This window comes from Macrobrachium nipponense, chromosome 10 (genome assembly GCF_015104395.2).
Source record: "Macrobrachium nipponense isolate FS-2020 chromosome 10, ASM1510439v2, whole genome shotgun sequence".
Taxonomy (NCBI): Eukaryota; Metazoa; Arthropoda; class Malacostraca; order Decapoda; family Palaemonidae; genus Macrobrachium; species Macrobrachium nipponense.
In genome coordinates, this window is record NC_087204.1 from 44,234,595 (window position 1) to 44,256,190 (window position 21,596).

The 21,596-nt window shown below is 36.7% G+C and overlaps 1 protein-coding gene across 1 annotated transcript in view; it reads right to left on the minus strand.

The window, feature by feature from the left end:
• The window catches only part of LOC135223595 (aminopeptidase N-like), a 56,346-nt gene that overhangs the window by 21,231 nt on the left and 13,519 nt on the right, over positions 1–21,596 (minus strand). The window contains exon 14 of the mRNA XM_064262140.1: positions 21,181–21,323. Within this exon, the coding sequence (XP_064118210.1) occupies positions 21,181–21,323 (143 nt within the window). The remainder of the gene's footprint in view (positions 1–21,180; positions 21,324–21,596) is intronic.

The following is a 21,596-nucleotide window of genomic DNA, read 5'->3' on the forward strand; positions in this document are numbered from 1 at the left end:
ACTCCGTCACTCAGTCTGAAAATACAAGAAATGTAAAATGAAAAATTACTTAATAGAAACTTAACATAATGTACTTGGAGATAGCCTATAGCAGAAAACTTCATAACTTTCCAATTGCTCTGTGGAGTTGGCGGGGGGTGGGGGGGGGTGGGGGGGGGGGGGGGGGGGGGGGGGGGGGTGGGGGCTCTAATTTCGAAACACCCTGTAGTATACTACATAATTGATTAGTCAATGACTGAACACTTGAAAATGGAATTCAAATTTTCATCATCTCTATGAAATTTCAGGAAGGAGTGCTGCATATTTTATTGGAATACAACATTCTTTAAAACTACTGTGATTCAAATTGACCGTCCGTCACAGAATTGTACAAAGAATTTCCAGTCACATAACATGGATTCCCTGGAAAATAACTTTGTGGTTAATCAAAGGTGTGTTTACTTTTGTTTTGTTACTGAATTGGGACTGAATTTAGATTCCAGGTGATTAATGGTCGCTGAACCGCATTCATTCAAAACAATTCTTATTATTTCTATGTTCTCAAATAATAAGATAATCGTGAATTGCATATTTGCATCCCATTTTTAATGTGTTACAAAGTCTCAAATATTTCCGACGTTCAAAAAGCTGCCTGCATATTATATTAAACATATACGCAACGTCTTACTAAGGTTGCGGTGACACCAAACGCGTCGCGTCGGGTCGCGCTAATTCATGGCTAGTGTCATTTTCGCCTTAAATAGGAATAGGGATGTTAGTGTTTTCTACTTTGTTTTCATATTGCATTTCAGTTTACGAACGCGAATTACGTTCTAATAAAATTGTACTCCCTTTATATCTTTTTTCACTTTTATGTAGGACAAATGTAATATAATTAAATTTCAGTTCATCTTTTCTTTGTATCCATATGATATACATTTAAAATCTTAAAAATTACCTATAGTTTTTGAAAATGTTTATGGTTGAGGTAGTTAAATTATAAATATAATTATAATAGCTCTATATTATATTTAAAAAAAAAAAAAAAAAGTATATATATAATATATTAATATATATATATATTAATATATATATATTATATATATACATATATATAGATATATATATATATATATATATATATATATATATATATATATATATATATAATATATATATATATATATATATATATATATATATATATATATATATATATATAGTATATATATATATATATATATATATATATATATATAATAATATATATATATATATATATATATATATATATATATATACATATATGTAGTAAATGCCACGACGGTATTGATGTAAATGATTTACTCTCTAAATTAAATAACCAGGTACCATCGATTAAGTTTACTCTAGAATTAGAAAAAGACAATTGCCTCCTTCTAGACGTTTTGATACATAGAGAACCATTTCAATGTAAATTCAGTATTTATATTAGGAAACCGACTAACAACTTAACTTATGTTTCATTTCCTTCTCAGGCCACCATCTTAATATAAAATATCATTTTTTCCTCTATGTTTTTACGAGCATTGCGAATTGTCAGTCCACAATATTTGGATCAAGAAATTGAATACATAAGAAAAATAGGGAAAGATTTATGCTATCCTTCACATATATTAGACATTTGTTATAATAAAGCCCACAAAAAGTTTTATACTGAAAATAACACACGAGAAAGAAATTCTAAGAACATTCTCAGTTTGCCTTATTTTAACGGATTTGAAACCATTAACCATTGTTAAAGCTTTTAATGTCACCTTGTTTCTTCATATAATAACACACTAAAAAGAATGTTAATGAAAATTCCCCAAAAAATGGCCCCCAGAGAAGCAACAACATAATATATAAAATTCCATGTATGGATTGTCCCTCATTCTATCTCGGACAGTCCAGCAAGGGCTTAGAAGTAAGGCTAAGCCAGCATAAATACTCTGTAAAAACTGGGCAAAAATCTAATGCATTATTTATTCATTTAAGTGAAAACAACCACCGAATTAATTGGATTGACAGTTCAGTAATTGCACGGTCAAGAGATGTCTTATCACGAAATCTTTTAGAATCTGCTTTAATACAACTTACTTTTCATTGTAATTTCAATGTTAGTCGTGGCCTTTTTTCATTTAGACCCTTGTATCTGTAACATGTTTTAGAATGACCTCAAATATATATTACTGACTTAAATAAAAATCAGTTGCCTTAGAGTTATTAAAAATTTTATTGTAATGTATGTCTGTCATGTTTTGTAAATATGGTTTTGTTTACCAGGTTCCGAATAGCTGTCACCTATAATCTTTTAATTGTTTGGAGATTGTATCTGAGATGATTGTCTTAAACCTTTAATTGCACCCTTTGTTTATGCTTGTTTGGGAATGTTTCTTATCTTCCAGGTGTGTCGGATTCTAGGCACTAATCCCTTTTAATCCCTATCTGTCAGTTATACGAACCTTCTTGTATTGTCTTTTCTCGTATTTTTGTCAGTATCTGCCTTGCAGTAAAGGACTTTAAGTCGAAAGATCTCGCAGACTCCTTCGTTTAGTTTTTCCTTCGTGGCATTTATCTTTTATTTATGGATTTATCACGTTCCTAACTTTCGTGATTCTGTTATACATATATACATATATATATTCCTCTTGATGTCTCGGCTAATTCGTTTAAAACTGTATCTTTTAATTAGTTATCCTTTAAAATTCAATTAAAATGAAACTTGCCTTAGAAAAATGGCCATTTTTCCCCTAAGTTGCAATTGCCCGCCTGTAGGTAGTATTGTTATTCTAATAGACAAAAGGTAAATAAAGGAAAATCCCCAAATTTATTTTAACAGATAAGATTAACAAAAAATCCCGCATGGAGAGAGAGAGAGAGAGAGAGAGAGAGAGAGAGAGAGAGAGAGAGATCAGACAAAGAAGATACGTACTGCAAAAAATCCCTGAGAGAGATTTCAGCAATTTATAACACCAAGAGACAAGGCAGAGTTAAAAAAATGTTCAGAATATTTTCTGCTATATTTTGATAAATCGAAATATCTCTCGTGGAATATAGAAAATCAACGAAAAATCGAGAGAGAATGAGAGGACAGTATGTGAACTGGCTATGTCCAGATATTGTTCGAAATACGGAGAGAAGTCTAACGCAGGAATAGTCACTGGTGAGGTTCTTCCTGACTACTGTTGATGGAGTTGAACAGCCCAAGGAGAAGGAACTGAAGGAGAGAATTGCGGCTTGGCAAGACACCATCCGGTGCCAGAGAGAGCAGCAGGTGAACTTGGACAGGATAATTCTTCAGCTACAACAGAGGCTCGACAACAATGAAGAGATTCAGAAGGCGGGCGGAAGGGAAAAACACACTCGTGTGATGCAGATCACTCAGGAGGTGTTGCAACAGCAGGCCTGGCAAGAAAGGGCCTACTCGCTCGAAGCTGACACGTTGTTTCTGAAGAGGGAGAACGACCAAGAAAAGAGGGAGAATCGGCAGCAGGAAGGAAGACAAGATCCTCAAGATCACAGATGAAAATCAGCAGCTGATGGAAAAGACAAAGGAAATTGGGGAGAGAAACGATGCCCTTGTGAGAGGATAAGGGAACTAACAGTGTGGTTGGCAGAGGCAAACAGCCAGGTTGAGAGGCAAGAGGAACTCGTAAGACAGAAGGAGAAAGACCCGCGGCGTGGATGGCGAGGCTCATCCAGGAACAAAAGGACACGACCGAAAAGCGCGAATCCGGCAGGAAACACGTCGAGGTCAGGTTCGAACGCCTGCAGAAGGAAGTGGAAGACCTCAGGAAGGAAAAGTGTTGACTCCAGTGTGAAGTTGAGGCTGCGAAACTCAATGGAAGGAGCTGACATGCTTTCTAGAGAAAGGAAATCGTGGCTGGAGAGGAAGACCGGTGTCCAGGGTGAACGGAAACAAAAAGCTGGAAGATGAGGTTGGACAGCTGCGAGGAGCGAAGGAGAAATTGGTTTACAACCTGAAGAACCTGCAGGGGAAAAACAGACGCCTGGAGAAAGACAACTGGAAACTGAAGGAGCAGCTGTTCGTCTCCAAGGAATGGCGCGATCTTCAAGGAATGGCGCTGGCCTCACAAAGACGGATGAGATGTGAAAAATTTGAGGACAATGTTTGTTGTATGGAAAGTTTAATGTTTATTTGTACTAAGTTTGCTTTGTTGATCCTTGAAGGAAGTTGAAGTTACAAGGAAATAAATGTTTTCTTAAGAGTTTTATTGATTCCTGAAAGTGAAAAGTTGGGAGGATTGAAGAAAGCGTGAGGAAAATGACAGGATTGGTGGAGAGCCAGGAGAAGAAGCATAGGATTCAGAGAAGCCCCTGGAGAACTGAAAGGATTTAGAGAACCCCCAGAAGAACTGAAAGGATTCAGAGAAGCCTCAGGAGAACTGAAAGGATTCAGAGAAGCCTCAGGAGAATTGGAAGGAGTCAGTGGCATATTCTGGTTCTAAGACTAAGCAAAGGTGTTGTCTATGATGGGACAGGTGGGCGAGGCCCGCCACGTGTCCCAAGACGGGCGGGTGGGGCCCGCCACACATCCTGGGACAAGCAGGCGAGGCCCGCCACGTGTCCCGGGGTGTCCCGGGACAGGCAGGCGAGGCCCGCCACGTCCCGGGACAGGCAGGCGAGGCCTGCCACTTGTCCCGGGATGGGCGGGCCATGTTTAGGTCACCCCTGCTGATAATTCCTCTTTAATTTTTTTAAGCATTGGTTGAAGGAAGACTTTATCTGTGATATCTGAATCGCAGGTGCCCTTTGGGATGTTCATTACCTCTCTCTGTTTAATCAACGCAGACTATCACCTGGCTTTTGTACCGACATTTCCTGCTATAAATTATGTGACAAATTCCAGTTTATTCTGTGGTTGCCGTTATTTATATGGTTAAATATAGCTGAGCTCTGTTGTTCATACCGAACTGATCGTTTATGTTATATTAATCTCAGGGGAAGTGATTTTCCCATAAAACAGATGTAAGATTGGTCCCAGTCCTGGCATGGGATTTTGTATATACCTGTGACCTTGGGGATTGTCTTTTGTTGGTGTTAATCAGGGATTTGGCAAAGGTATTTGAGTAAGTAAAGGCAAAAGGGATAGATTTTCTGAGAGTCCAGATCACCATCTTAATCCTGTTCAGGTGTGGAATATTTATTTTATTGTTAGGTGTCTCTCTGGTTTTTTCTTGAGGGTGTCGGCAGAAAATTACATTTGCTTTATGAAATGCTTAATTAGTTATATGGCGAGGATACCTTAAAGACGGAAGCTGCTTACGAATTAGTTCAAATTTCTTTTCCAGGTAATCTGGGGAACAAATTCATAAGGCTCTTAAGAATAGATTGCTGGCTACACCTATATTGATAGAAATGTCATGATAACTAAAGTACCGAGTGTATGAAAGCGATAACGTTGATTTTCTGTATATGGTAAATTTGTATTCTGTCATGTCTCTAATCATGAAAACATCAAGAAAAGGAATTTTGTTTTCTGTTTCCCATTCAACTTTAAATTTGATACTGGGCACTGATGCGTTTAATTTTGAAAGGAATTCGTTGAAATTCTTCCACCTATTATCCCAAAATGCTATAATATCATCTACATGTCTCATCCACAGCATGTTTTGGGTTTTATTGCATTTATTACTATAGTTTCAAGGTATTCCATGTATAGATTGGCTAAAATATGGCTTAAAGGACTACCCATGCTAGATCCCCATTTTTTGCTTGTAGAATGACTCCCCGAATGAAAATACGTTATTAGATACACATAATTCAACCAACTTTATTATTTTGTCAAGAGCCAGTAGGAAATTATCTGAATAGGGGGATAATTTTTCCCTCAAAGACTGTAGACCGTCCTGTACTGGTGCCTTTGTGAATAAGGAATCTACATCAAGGCTTGAAAGTTTTATGTTGTGAACTGGTATATGTGCTTCTCTGAATTTGTGACAGAAATCTTCCGAATGTGTAATGTGACTGAGAGAAAAAGTGCCTAAGAAAGGGGAAAGGAGGCCAGCTAACCATATAGGAATTTTATAATTGAAAGCGCCGGCACATGAGATGATGAGTCTAAATGGAAGATTGTCTTTGTGAGTTTTAGGAAGGCCATAAAAGTAAATTAGCTTTAGGTTAATGATTCAAAATTTCTCCAATAGTTCAATGCTCATTTTGTCTTGGCCAATTAATCTTACTTTCCTAAAAATGATTCTGTGGGGATGTTTGGGGTGAGATTTTTCGTCAATTTGTCATAAGTAGTTTGTGTCACAAAGGAGTTCGTTGATTTTTGTCGGATAAACATTACAGCCTGGAAGAGATATGTTTAAAAGATGTTTCGCTAAATGCTTTAACTGACCTTAATAAGAAATATCCTATACCCGTAGATTTATGATAGTCATCCGCTCGCTAAAAAAAGTTAGATGTTGTAATAAGTAGATCCGACAAAGACGGCAAAATCGTAATCATGGACAAAAACGTCTACCTCGACAAAACCAACCAACTCCTTAGTGACACAAACACTTGCGACAAATTGACGAAAAATACCCATCCAAAACTTCCCCACAGAATTTTTTAGGAAGGTAAGATTAATTGGCCAAGACAATAAGGGCATTGAACTATTGAAGAAATTTAAAGTCAGTAACCCAAAACTACCTTACTTTTATGGCCTTCCCAAAACTCACAAAGACAATCTTCCATTTAGACCCATCACCTCATGTGCCGGGGCTTTCAATTACAAAATTTCTAAATGGTTAGCTGGCCTCCTTTCCCCTTTTTGGGCACTTTTTCTCTGTCAATTAAACATTCAGAAGATTTTTGTCACAAATTCAGAGAAGCACATATACCAGTTCACAACATAAACTTTCAAGCCTTGATGTAGATTCCCTATTCACAAAGGTACCAGTACAGGACGTTCTACAGTTTTTAAGGGAAAAATTAGCCCCTATTCAGATAATTTCCCACTGACTTTTGACAAAATAATAAGGTTGGTTGAATTATGTGTAGCTAATAACGTATTTTCATTCGGGAAGTATTCTACAAGCAAAAATTCGGATGTAGCATGTTTAGTCTTTAAGTCCTGTTTAAGCCAATCTATACATGGAATACTTTGAAATTACAGTAATAAATGCAATAAAACCCAAAAACATGCTTATGGGTGAGATAAGTAGATGATGTCCTAACATTTTGGGACAATTCCTATCAAAGCTAAACACAGTGCCCAGCATCAAATTTAAAGTTGAATGGGAAACCGACTTCAAAATTTCTTTTCTTGATGTTTTACTAATCAGAGACAACATTTTTGGGATAATTCAAAATTCCTTTTCTTTGATGTTTTAATAATTAGAGACACGACAGAATACATATTTACCATTTAAAGAAAACCAACGTTCTCACTTTCATACATTCACTACTTTAGTTATCATGGCATTTCTATCAAGATAGGTGTAGCCAGCAACCTATTCTTAAGAGCCTTATGAATTTGTTCCCCAGATTACCTGGAAAAGGAATTTGAACTAATTTGTAAACAGCTTTCATATTTAATGTATCCTGATCATATAAGTGAAAAAGCGATTCATAAAGCAAATGTAATTTTCTACCGACTCCCTCAAGAAAAGACCAGAGAGACACCTAACAATAAAATAAAGATTCCATGCCTGTACAGGATTAAGATGGTGACCCAGACTCTTGGAAAATCTAATCCTTTTGCCTTTACCTACCCAAATACCTTAGACAAATCCCTGATTAACGTCCATCAAAAGACAATCCCCAAGGACACAGGAGTATATAATTGGTTTTACGGGAAAATCACTGGAATTTGTCACATATAATTTATAGCAGCAAATTTCAGTATAAAAGCCAGATAACAGATTCTGCGTTGATTAAGCAGAGACAGGTAATGATATCTGGGATTCAGATATCACAGATAAAGCCTTCCTTCAACCAATGCCTAAGAAGATTAAAGAGGAATTATCAGCGGGGGCGGGGTTCGGCCTAAACACGGCTACCTGTAGATGGATCTCTTGGTATAAATTCTGTCTTTTCTGTAACTATTCCCATTCATTACCTACCTGAAGAGAGAGACAGCAGTCTCGGAAATATAGCACTTACTTTCTATATTCTGGCATTTTTATGGGCTCCTTTTATTATATTATAATAGTATATATATATATATATATATATATATATATATATATATATATATATATATATATATATATATATATATATATACTACATATATATGACTGGTAAAAATGTTCGTAACAACAGAATTCCATCTAATAAAAGGAGCCCATAAAAACACCAAAATGTAGAGAGAAAAGTACTATATTTCAGAGACTGCTGGTCTCTCGATTCAGGTATATGAATGAGAAAAGTTTTACAGAAAAGGTGGTATTTTATACCAAGAGATTCGTCCACAAGTAAGCCAATTTAGGTCACCCCCGCTGATAATCTTCCTTTAATCTTCTTAAGCGTTGGTTGAATGAACACTGCGTCGACGATGTCGATGTCCAATTCCCTTTGAGATGTTCATTTACCCTCTTCTCTTTTACTTTATAAGGGGGCCGATTCATCATTTGACTCTTGTACCGGCAGTTGCTGCTATAAATTACACGTTGACATATTCCAGTTTATTCTATGGTTTATGTTCATTTATATGGTTGAAAATAGCCGAGTTCTGTTGTCCATACCTAACTGACCGTTTGCGTTGTATTTAATCTCTGGGGAAGTGATTTACCTGTAAATCCGATGTAAGATTGGTCACAGTCCTGGCATGGGATCTCATATACCCAGAGTCTTTGGGCGATGTCTTTTGTTGGACGTTAATCAGGATTTGGCTAAGGTATTTGGGTAGGTAAATGCAAAAGGGTTGGATTTCCCAGGGTGTGAGTTACTCTCTTAATCGTCTCCAGGTGGGGAATTTTTATTTTATTGTTGGGTGTGTCTCTGGTCTTGTCTTTAGGGGGTCGGCAGAAAATTACGTTTGCTTTTTGAATTGCTTTCTCAATTATATGGTCAGGATACTTTAAAGATGAAAGTTGCTTGCGAATTAGTTCAAATTCTTTTTGTTTACAGGAAATCTGGGGAACAAATTCGTAAGGCTCTTAAGAATAGGTTGCTAGCTTACACCTATCTTGATAGTATTGTCATGATAGCTAATTCGCAAGCAACTTTCAGGTAATGAACTTCTCAAAAGGGAATTGGACATCGGACATCGTCGACGCAGTGTTCATTCAACCAACGCTTAAGAAGATTAAAGGAAGATTATCAGCGGGGGTGACCTAAATTGGCTTACTTGTGGACGAATCTCTTGGTATAAATACCACCTTTTCTGTAAACTTTTCTCATTCATATACCTGAAGAGAGAGACAGCAGTCTCTGAAATATAGTACTTTTCTCTCTACATTTTTGGTGTTTTTATGGGCTCCTTTTATTAGATACATATATATATATATATATATATATAGATATATATATATATATATATATATATATATATATAATATATATATATATATATATATATATATATATATATATATATATATATATATATATATATATATATTATATATCATATATATATATATATATATATATATATTATGTATATATAATATATATATATATATATATATATATATATATATATATATATATATATATATATTATATATAAACATATATATACATATATATATATATATATATATATATATATATATATATATATATATATATATATATATATATATTATATATATCTATATAAATATATATATATATATATATATATATATTATATATATATATAGATATTATATATATATATATATTAATTTTGTTTTGCATACTAATAGGCTAGTGTTAGTGAAATGCATGTTGTGTCAGCTTCCCTCGCTTGGAGACAAGGCGAGCCCAGAGAGCGCCTCCCTTGGACGAAGGAATTTCATGCGTGTGCATTATTGATGACTGCTCGAGCTGTTGCCACAGGCAGTTTTGAGGTGTGGTGGGTATGTACATTCATTTGTACGTGCATAACAGGTCTGGCCGTTCAATGCACTTGAAGGAAAGACACATTCCTTTGTGATAAGAAGAAAGACGGTCGAGAAGGACAGTAGGGGTTGAGGGAAAACCCATCTCAAGGTATGGCACATATTTAAATGACTTAGAAACAGTTACCTTTGAAAGGAGAGAAGTGTGCAGTGTATACCTTTATTTAATATTGTGTAATATGGAATATAATGAATATCTCTTGTTACAGATGGGTTCCATATCATGGTTCTAGAAACAGCATTCTCTAAACATGACTATTGCAATGTAGCATTTGACAATTTGAGACTTGGAGTGATTACTTAGACTATCCCAGGAGAGTGGAATGATAATTTATAGTTTTGTGTGGGGCAGACTTGGGTTTTTATAACCATGACTTATTAATCATTTTGTTCTATTTTATGTTCATCTGCTTTGGGGTAATAAATAGCATATTTTTGTATTTATGTGAGCTTATTAGCCTAGTGACAATGTTTGCAGAGAGAGAAGCTTTGTATACATTTTATAGGCTGTAGGTACGCTAACAAAGATACTGGTGACTATACTCTCTTTTTTCTCATCTGTCCATCGGCCTGTGGTGTTTTCACATGGTAACACTGCTTCCCGAGCTTCAAATAGTTACGCTATGTGTAAATTTTAATAAAATAAAAGGATATTTGGGTTACATTTGCAACTGAAAAGCGTTTTAATAATTTACTGTATGCGAATTACACCATTAATATTCGAAATAGGATATTGTTATTATTGTTGAATGTAAGCTGAATGTGACTATCTAAAACCCCGGACGCAGTGTTACCATTCACAAACACCACAGGCGGCTGGACGGATGGAAAAAAACCGAGTATAGTTAGACATATGATTTTTGGTAGGAAAAGGGGTTATAATTATGTCACAGGCAACTTGGGGTCCTTTTTGCTGATTCAATGGTTTGGTGTGGTGTTCGAAGCATCGGGTGTCTCTCTGCATCTCAGTTTAGCCGGTCAGTGATTCATGAAAACTAGTGTCTTGAGATCGTGAGGGAAAAAGTTTAATTTTTGGCATATTAACCCTTAAACGCTGAATGGATCTATTAAACGTCGAGTCAAAATGTCTCCTGTATGCCGAATGGATGTACCATACGTCGACTCAAAAAAGTTTTTTTAAAAATTCGCGGAAAAATACTTATAGGCCTACCAGCCAAAAACTTTTGAATCACGTGCCTTGGGGGATGCTGGGAGTTCACGGATCAAGGCGTTGTTTTGTTTACAATCGTTACGCAGGCGCGCAAGCGCGAATTTCTTTCTTATCGCACTAAAAAGTATCAGTAACACATCTCAAAAATTATTTTGTCACTTTGACATAATTTTTGCACCGTTTTAAATTATCCGTTACATAAAGTATTATATATGAAAATGTGCGCAATTTCATTTAAAATACAACAAAAAAATACTCATGATTGTAGCTTTTATCAGTTTTGAAATATTTCCATATAAATAACGATGTGCCAAAATTTCAAACTTCGGTCAACTTTGACTCTACCGAAATGGTCGAAAAACGCAATTGTAAGCTAAAACGCTTATATTTTAGTAATATTCAACTTTTTACCTTAATTTTGCAACAAATTGGAAGTCTCTAGCACAATATTTCGATTTATGGTGAACTTATGAAAAAAACTTTCCTTCCCTCCGCGCGCGGATTCTCCGCCATAAATCTCCGAAATGCGTACATTGCATTCTCGGAAAATTTGCTCCGTTTCATATTAGGCATTTCATAGAGTTTTATATATAAAAATGTGTGAAATTTCATGTAGAATAAAAGGAAAAATATTTGAAGGTTGTAGCTTTTCTAATTTCCGAAATAATTGCATATAAAAAAAAATTATAAAAGAATTTCGACATTTGGTCAACTTTAACTCGTCCGAAATGGTCGAAAACTGCAATTGTAAGCTAAAACTCTTACAGTATCGTAAAATTCCATCAATTAACTTCATCTTGAAACAAATTTGAAGTCTCTATAACAATATTTAGATTTATGCTGAATTTAAAAAAATATATTTTTTTACTTCCGCGCGTTACAAATTCATGCATCATTTTGTGATAATATTTTCTCTGTGTTGCTTTTATTGTTTTACAATGTGTTATATACCAAAATTATTGGAATTTAGTGTACATTACAACGAAAAAAAAGTAACTTGTTACCTTTAACCGTTTTGCGCACAGCACGATTTGAATACAATTATATATGAAATTTCGTTTTTGCGCCATCATATATCGTATTATTTATATATGATAATGATAATTTTTTTCATTTCTGATGGTTGCATACTAAATTTCAGCCAATGAAAAAAAAAGGAGCCAAAAATGAACTCTTAATCTTGAAAACTAAGCGCGCTGTGTTCTTTTGAAAAAAATATTTTTTCCGCTTCCGCACTCACTCCGAAACACCTCCGGCACACGGGAGACAATTTTTTTTTTTTACGGCTTCGGCGTTTAAGGGTTAAAGTGTTTCGCGAGTGTGGTGAATAGGCTACGCATATTTGCGATGCGTATATGAACTTGGGTTTCAGTCATATGAAGATGTGAGTGTAATTTCATGGTTTCTTTCTTTTTTTCTCCTTCTTTATTCTTTTTTATTTTTATTCTCTTTTTATTTGTGATGAATTTGCTCAAAGGCTGTTTTTATTTTGATGTCTCTCGAAACTCAATGGACATTGGGGGATTTTTGTGAGGATGTGAGTGAGGTTTTTTGGTTGTTGAGTCATGCCCTGAGAGAGAGAGAGAGAGAGAGAGAGAGAGAGAGAGAGAGAGAGAGAGAGAGAGAGATAGAGGGAAGGGACAAGTGTTTGAGTGAGGGACAGGAGAAGTTCGTTGCTTGGCTGGTCTGCTGAGGCAAGCGCTTTGCACTTTTTTTATCCCCTCCCTGTTTTTTTTATTTTTTTTTTTTTTATTTTCGCGTGACCTTGTTCTGCAAACAGCTGTTGTGGGATGATATAGTGGGCGCGGGCCGTGTTTTTTTTTTTTTTGTTATCCTTTGTTGGGGGAAATTTGTATTAACTGTTCTGGATTGGGTCTGTGTGTATATAAATACATTGATGTTACTGAGGTCGGGGAATATTATAGAACACAAAAGCTTCCATACAGACAGGAAAATGGCGGATGCTAAGAGTACTACAACTCTGCTACATCACGTAATGAACGTGAGTGCAGGCGTGAGCCCATTTAGGGGAATCGTAGATGGTGTGTTGCCACAGCCAGTGCAAATCTTTAGTGAAGGTGTGAATAATTATTTAAGCGCAAAAAACATAACGGATGATATAGAGGCGTTTAGAGAGGTGAAAGCTTTGCTAGATTTCAAGAAAGGTGACCTTTCCTATCGTTGCAGAAGTTTCCAATTTGCAAAATGTTGTACCTGGACTGATTTGCAAACATTTTTAAAACCAGCTTATGGCTTAAAGGAACACACAGATATGGTGAGGGACCTCAGGGCTCTATATAAAATAAGGAAGGGCACAAATAGCCTTGTAGAACATAGTTCAAAACTTTTTGACTCAGTGGCAGATTGGGTAGGAAAATTGAAAACATCTAAATGGGTTAAAGGAGGTAGTGTCTCACTTGACAATTTACATAAACTGATCCATTTTTCTATGCCCTTGCACGATGTACCAGATGCAATAGTGAATAGCTTTGGTGAAAAAATTGAACCTACTTCAGACAAAGAATTACTTTATGCCCAAATTGAGAAACATATGTCTAAATGACCCACTGTAGATAGTACAATTTTTAATGGGACAGGCCCAGGAAATAGGGTGCAAAGAGACACAGAATTTTCTTTTCGCCGTCTGTGTGCAAAAGTTGAATATATCAAAAGATTGATCAATCAAAGGCAACAGCAGTTGCACTGTTTCAGCTGCAATAAACCAGGGCATCCAAAGAAAATGTGTAGAGCTAAATATTGTGGAATGTGTAAGAGTGCGGATCACTATTGGCAATTGTCCATCTCAGATACGGAGAGATGCGAGGCCTACACCTCAAAGTTCTGGTAATTATAATGAGAGGACTTCACAGGCAGGTCAAACCAGAGGGCAAAGAGATCGGTAAAATTTTTGGAAGGCTGATCAACAAAAAGTGTACAGGTGATTAGTACGTGCCATTGTGGTCTCGTGGGGACGCCCCAGAACCCAGACCTATAGTTTATGGAACAGTAGGGGATGTGGATATCCTGATCTTTATAGACTCAGGTGCGTCCATCAATTTAATGGACTATAATTTGTATCAATCCATGTTCTCCAATTACCCTTTGCTACCCTCAACGGAGACGGTGTGTGATGTGCAAGCCCATAGATTAAATACCCTGGGTTGTGTTCAAATACAGTTTACTCTCGGTGTCAGACTACTAACAGAACCCATTTTGGTAATGAAAGGAATTGTGTTGGGCAACAGACTTTTGCTGGGTCATCCTGCGTGTAGGAGACACAAGATTTCGATCCATGCGGGTGTTAATGGGATAACAGTTGGAATGCCTGGTGTTTTTCTTCCTTATGAGGACGTGATTAGAACGGAGGACATGGAGATTGTTGAAAACAGAGATGTGTTCGGTGATACTAATGGTGGTGATACAGGAGTTACGGATAGTGGTAATATTAAAACCCACATTGGTGATATGGGAGATGATTGTGGGGATTCTATCGGAGTTTACGGTGATAACAACTGTGGTGATGATATTATGGATGGGGATACTGATACCAATATTGATGTTATTTCTGATACTAACAATGCTGGTGATGATACTAAGGGTGGTAATGTGTATGGGGTGGTGGAAAGGGGAGGTACTAACCACAAATACAGAGTTGTTTTTTCGGAGGATATTGTGTTAGTGCCCAGTTCAAAGTCAAAAGTCAAATTGAGGGAAGTGAGAAAACCTACGGAGGTGTGTGTTATTGAAAATAGCGAGAGGCTTAGAGGGGTTATTAGCACGGCATCGGTGAACAGTGTATCCAAGGAGGGGATTACTTAGTTAGAATTACTAAACTGTAATGATACAGTTAGGAGATACCAGAGGAATACATATATATTGGATTTCCAAGATTGGAGTCGTGATACTGGTTCAGTAGCTATCCGGTGGAAACCTGAGTTTTCAGAGGCAGAAATCCAATCAAGGAAGCGAATATTTAGAAAACATTTAGCTAATGCGGATTATAGTGAACATGTTGAAGCGATAAGCGAGCTCTTGGCAGAATTTGGGGATGCGGTAGCCTTAGAAGGTGATAAATTGGGGTTGACTAATGTGCTAGAGCATAAGGTAAATTTGGAGAGTGGCACAAAACCTATTTATATTCCTGCATACCGCATACCTTTCAAAATCAGAGAACAGGTAGAGAAAGAGGTCAATAGATGGGAAGAAGAAGGAATCATTCGACCTAGCGTGTCTCCTTACAACTTTCCCTTGTTAGCGGTGCCTAAGAAGGACAGTTCTGTCCGTGTATGCATCGATTTTAGACGTTTAAATGAAAAGACGATCCCTGACCCATATCCAGTTGCGTGCATACCACATCTTTTTGTTGAAATCGGGGGACATAATATTCATAGGTTAATTAATTTGGCGCAGGGTTTTTTGCAGGTCCCTCTTAGTGAAAGTAGCAATGAATATACGGCTTTTTCAGTGCCCAAGGGACACTATGAATTTACGCGAATGCCTTTCGGTTTATCGGGCAGTCCAATGACTTTTACCAGGTTGGTAAACAGTTTTGCACAGGTTATTGGGTAAAAATGTTTTTGTGTATATGGATGACATATTGGTCGCAACAGACATGATCGCGCAACACCTGGAAGTACTTACAGAAATACTTAAGAGGCTTAGATTGGCGGGGTTGAAAATTAAGCTAGCTAAGTGTTTGTTCTTGAAAAAGCAAATCACATATTTAGGCCATGTCATATCTAAGGAAGGGGTTAAAGTAAATGACGATAAAGTCAAAGCAATAGCGAATTTTTGCACCCCCAGATCAAAGAAAGAGATTAATTCATTCCTGGGTATTGCCGGTTTCTTCAGGAGGTTTGTTAAAGGGTTCTCTAATATAGCAGCTCCCCTAACTGATGTATTGCGGGAAGACGTTCAATTTCAATGGAAGGAACCCCAGGCGGAGAGTTTTCAAAAGCTCAAGGACATACTAATGAATCCCCCTGTTTTGAAGTTTCCAGATTTTCGCAAACCTTTTACATTAGTGACTGATGCTAGCCAGGAAGATATAGGTGCCTGCCTTATGCAAAGTTTGATGGGAAATTCTATCCCATAGCCTTTCATAGCCATTATTAGATCTTTTTAATAAACCCGATTTGTCGCCTAAAAGAGCTCGATGGTTTTTAACTATCAGAGATTTTGATGCAAAGCTCAAATATATAGAGGGCAAATTTAATGTAGTTGCAGATGCTCTTAGTAGAAGTTTTCACGACATGGAAAGATTCCAAGTCACGCAAGTCACTAGTGAGGCTATACAATGGGATATGGGTCTCATAGAGCAAAGGTAAGATGAAGACGAGATTCTAGCAGACGCAAAAGCATTTCTTAGAGGGGAATTAGTCAGGAAACGTTATAAGTTGCCTTTTTCGGGTTTGGAGTTAGAAGGTAATCTATCTGTTAGGAAAATTAAATGTAAATTGAGAACCAGTGAAAGTAAAGGAGATACTACAAAGATCGTAATTCCGAAAGCCCTAATTCCAGTGGTTTTGGATATAGTTCATTGCAGGTTCAGTAGTCCACACTTGGGAATAGAAAAAACGTATGATGAGGTTCGTGCTAAATACATTTGGAAAAACATCGGGAAAGATATGGAAAATTTTGTGAGAAATTGTACAGTGTGCGACGCATGCAAGCCTGCAAGGAAAACTTCATGCAAGTTAGGATCGTATCCTATACCAAGTAGACCTTTTCAGAGAATACATATGGATATCCTGGGAAATTTTTGTGAGTCTAGGTATGCAAACAAGTACTTGTTAGTGATAAAAGATGAACTTACAAGGATAGTAGAAATTTTCCCATTTAAGCATAAAACGGCTGAAGAAATAGCTGTAGCTTTTTTCAATGGTATCATTTGCAGATACGGCTCACCCGGAGTTCTATTGACCGACAATGGTAGAGAATTTGTGAACAAAACTTTGGAATGTTTAGCGGAAGTCATGGGGATACAGAAAGTAACAATTATTCCATACAGACCTGAGGCTAATGAGCAAACAGGAAAGTGCTCAAGGCTCTCAGGAAAACTGTAGGTAGTAATGATAAGAATTGGGACAGATATATTGATGTTGTTAGACATAGTATTAACACTATGGTTAGTGATTCCTTTAAAATTCTGGTTGCCCAGCACGAGGCACATTTGATTTGCTAACTATACCTCATCACGGGGAGGATACGATCGAGGCATTGGTATCCACAGCGAGAGACATGCTTGTCTCAGCCATAATCTCGAATCCACAACCAGAGAGATGGTACAGAAAAGTATCAGTAAAACATCTGATCCCAAGATAAATGTCGGAGACAAGGTATTTTTAAAACTTAATGTGAGAAGTGAACTGAACTACAAATTAGGTCCAAAGTTTGAAGGTCCTTTTAAAGTCATTGAGGAAAAAATTGGAAACAGATTTGTAGTCTTAGAGGAAAAAACAGGTCGGTCGAGATTAACACATATCTCGAAATTGAAAAGAATTGGTTGTGGTGATTAATATATTGTCGCACAACTGCATTTTTTGGTTGTTATCTGGCTTTTGTAAATTTGTGGTAAAATATTTTTAACGTTTTTTTTTCTTTCATTTTTTTTCTTCTACTATTTTTTCTTATTATGCGCAAATCTGTGGCGTCTTGGCGTAAGATTCCGAGGTTAATATTTTATGTGGAAAGTTGTTTGGAAATATGGCGAATTTTTGTTTTAGCTGAGAAACGTGATGATAAACATGTGATAATTCCTGTGCGTATGAGATTTAGGGCTGAATTTCTTTTGGTGTTGTGACTATTGGGGCGAGTGACACTACTGCATTGGGGTTTTATATAATTGGGGTAATGTCATGGAGGAGTTATGCTTTAAGGACAATTTTTGGGGGGCACCTTGGTGATATCCTGGTGATAAGTTTGTGGAATGTGGCTATATGGTGTTAGTATAAAATATTTAGAGAATAATGGTTTCTGGGTTGCAAGTCTGACTAGACAAATCTATAGTGCGGTTCGAAGCACCTGAGGTGTTCACAGGTGGATTTTTGCTGATAATGCTGTGATGAGTCCGGTTGCTGATTTTTCCTTTGAAGTTGATTACTCGAAGAATTGCACTATTCTCGGAGATGTTGACTATGGCATTCTACGGAGATGTATCATGTAAGGGGTTGTTTCCGGTCATTTCTAGTCGATGGGATTGTTGCGGTAGCAAATTCCGTAACGGTACAAATTACATTTTTGGGGAAAATATTGGATTATGTATATGTTTTTCTTCTCTTATGTGCACTGTGTAATGGGGGAAAGTTCACTTGTTATTGTTTTTATTATCTTTTTTTTTCTTGTTTTTCTTTTCCTACGAGAGATGTCGTAATTGGTGTTAAGCTTTAAATAGCATTTCTATTTTAGACAGGAGATATAATTTGTTGGGGTATATGAATTATATAGAAGGGGTGTTCGGCATTATATTTCATGGAGGTAAGTTATATAAACAATAAAAGGGGTTTTTGCTGTTAGACATTATGGGTTCTCTTTTGATAGTGTGTTTGTCAGATATGGGATTACTTGTGAGGATTCAGTGGGAAAAGATTATATTTTCTTTAGTGAGGAATTTTTAATATTTGACTAGGAGATTGAGTATATTAATAAATGACGGATTTGTGGAGTAAAGCAAGACTTCAGCTATTTTTTTATATATGGACACACGATGACTTTAGAGAATTCCCAACTTCACATGATGGTGGTGATGGAAATGACTTCGTTCTACAGTACCAGAGGTTGAGTCGAGTCTACACACAAGTGGCGATTCTATGAACTGCCTTTGCAACGGATGAGATGTTGTCGGTATATCATCTCAGGATATGTTCTGGGATAAATCAGGAGTCTACAATCTTCTATGAGGCAGGTGCGAGTAGCACTTGCATAGAAGTCATGGGATATTTCCTTGACAACGGGGTGGTGACCACGTTTCCTTCAGAAGAAAACGTTGAATCTAAGTTTCGCGACGAGAGGGAGTTGGATACACTCACGAGGGTCGCAGACGTTGAATAATGGCGCATGCTGAGTTGTTTCAAGATGGTTTACGTACTCGACCAGCGTCTACAACTATTTGTTGAGTCCTGCTTATCATAGTAACGAGGATGAGTTTTTCATCAATGAAAGTTACTCAATTTGTGCGCTAGGAGTTCTTAAACTTCTGTGCATCCAGCGAGGTACAAGGGCTCCAGCAACGGAGGTAGCACTAAATCATGTGGCAAATTGATACATTGTGCATTAGTTGCTGATGTGGTGTGCGACAGGAGTGCACAAAGGACATAGGTAGCCGAGCCATATTATAGGCTAGTGTTAGTGAATTACATATTGTGTCAGCTTCCCTCGCTTGGAGAGACAAGGCGCGCCCAGAGAGCGCCTCCCTTAGACGAAGGAATTTCATGTGTGTGCATTATTGGTGACTGCTCGAGCTGTTGCCACGGGCAGTTTTGAGGCATGGTGGGTATGTACATGCATTTGTACGTGCATAACAGGTCCGGCCGTTCGAGGCACTTGAGGGAAAGACACATTCCTTTGTGATAAGAAGAAAGACGGTCGAGAAGGACACCAGGGGTTGAGGGAAAACCCATCTCAAGGTATGGCACATATTTAAATGACTTAGAAACAGTTGCCTTTGAAAAGAGAGAAGTGTGCAGTGTATAGCTTTATTTAATATTGTGTAATAGGGAATATAATGAATATCTCTTATTACAGATGGGTTCCGTATCATGGTTCTAGAAACGGGATTCTCTAAACCTGACTATTACAATGTAGCAATTGACATTTTGAGACTTGGAGTGATTACTTAGACTAACCCAGGAGAGTGGAATGATAATTTATAGTTTTGTGTGGGGCAGACTTTGCATTTTCATAACCATGACTTATTAATCATTTTGTTCTATTAAAGGAGAGAGAACCAGGATCAGTGATAATAAATGAGTAAGTTATTTGGGAGGATTCATAGCACATAAGTTTAGGAATAAGTATCTATCTTGAGGTTCAGCTGATATAGAGGAGACAAATAAGAACTGGATCTCATATATAAAAGGAAAAATATCATATAGCCCTTCTGTACAATTTCAAAAAGATCTGGAACATTTGGAAGATTTAATCAGTATTTTCCATGAAAAAACATTGGATCCGGGAGTCATGGCACTCTCAAGTCTACTCGATATTTTCAAGGTATTTTCGCTTTTTATTTGAAATTTTAAGCTACCACTTCTTTTCACATTCCAGGTTTTTTTTGGCTGTGATACAAGCAAATCTAACGACGAAGACAAAGATATCTGTAAGGTAGGTAATCCTTAATCGCTCAATTAGCCTTACCCCTTAAGGTTCCCATGGACCTTTCGGTATTATTATTTTTCTTGTATTTAGTTTGGTTTCATACCTTTACTCTCTTTATTCATCACAATGTGTTTGCCAGGATTGCCTGATCATGAGCAGGTATTTCACCTCTCTCCCATTCTCGACTTGGACTCCAGCTGCCTCGTCATAGGCCAGCTTATTCAAAAATCTCCTTTTTAATTTGGAATGAGTGGTTTTACTGGAACGTGAAGCATAAATTGCGATGAAAATAAATTTCACAAAATAATTTGAAACTAATTAAAAATTTCATCTGAGAATTTAAGAAATCCAACGACGAAATTCATGTTTTGATTAGGAGCTCTAATTAACATAAAAACCTAAATTTTAATGAGAACGGCTTTAAGGGTCATACGGGTAGAGATATTTGATTCGTGAAAAGTAATAAAAAAATGTGAGGATACGACTTCGTTTAAAATGTAGGTACCAGAGAGGTGGTTCTTTGATCAAAATGGATTGGGTCGTCAGGGAACTGAAGAGAGATTGAATCACAGATGGCAAGACATGAGTAGAATAGCAACTGGGAGAGACATAGAGACTGACAAAGGTTACCTTTAGGGCTCCATAAGATGCCGTGTGCTTGAACATATCATAGAGAAAATGCATGTTAGAGAACGCTGCTTTCCACACAACATAACTTTTTTCTTCCGTCAGATACCTCGTCATATTCATGGCGAAATTATATGAAAGCATACCTGCAAAAAATAAAGGACTGTCTGAATATTATATAAATACTTAAGGAATATTAACGTTATTGGCTCTTAATCAGTTTTGCACTTATCCGGATTTTTTTTTAGTAAAACAACACTGAAGGTTAAAAAATGGAATTTGTTTTTTCTACCTCAAGTAGGCTTTACGTTTTTTCCTTTTTTGCCCAATTTTACCTAAAAGCAACAAATAATACTATTACCTGCCTTTCCAGGTTAAGTACCATCTAAATGTTATGTGAATAGTTATGTAATGTTTAC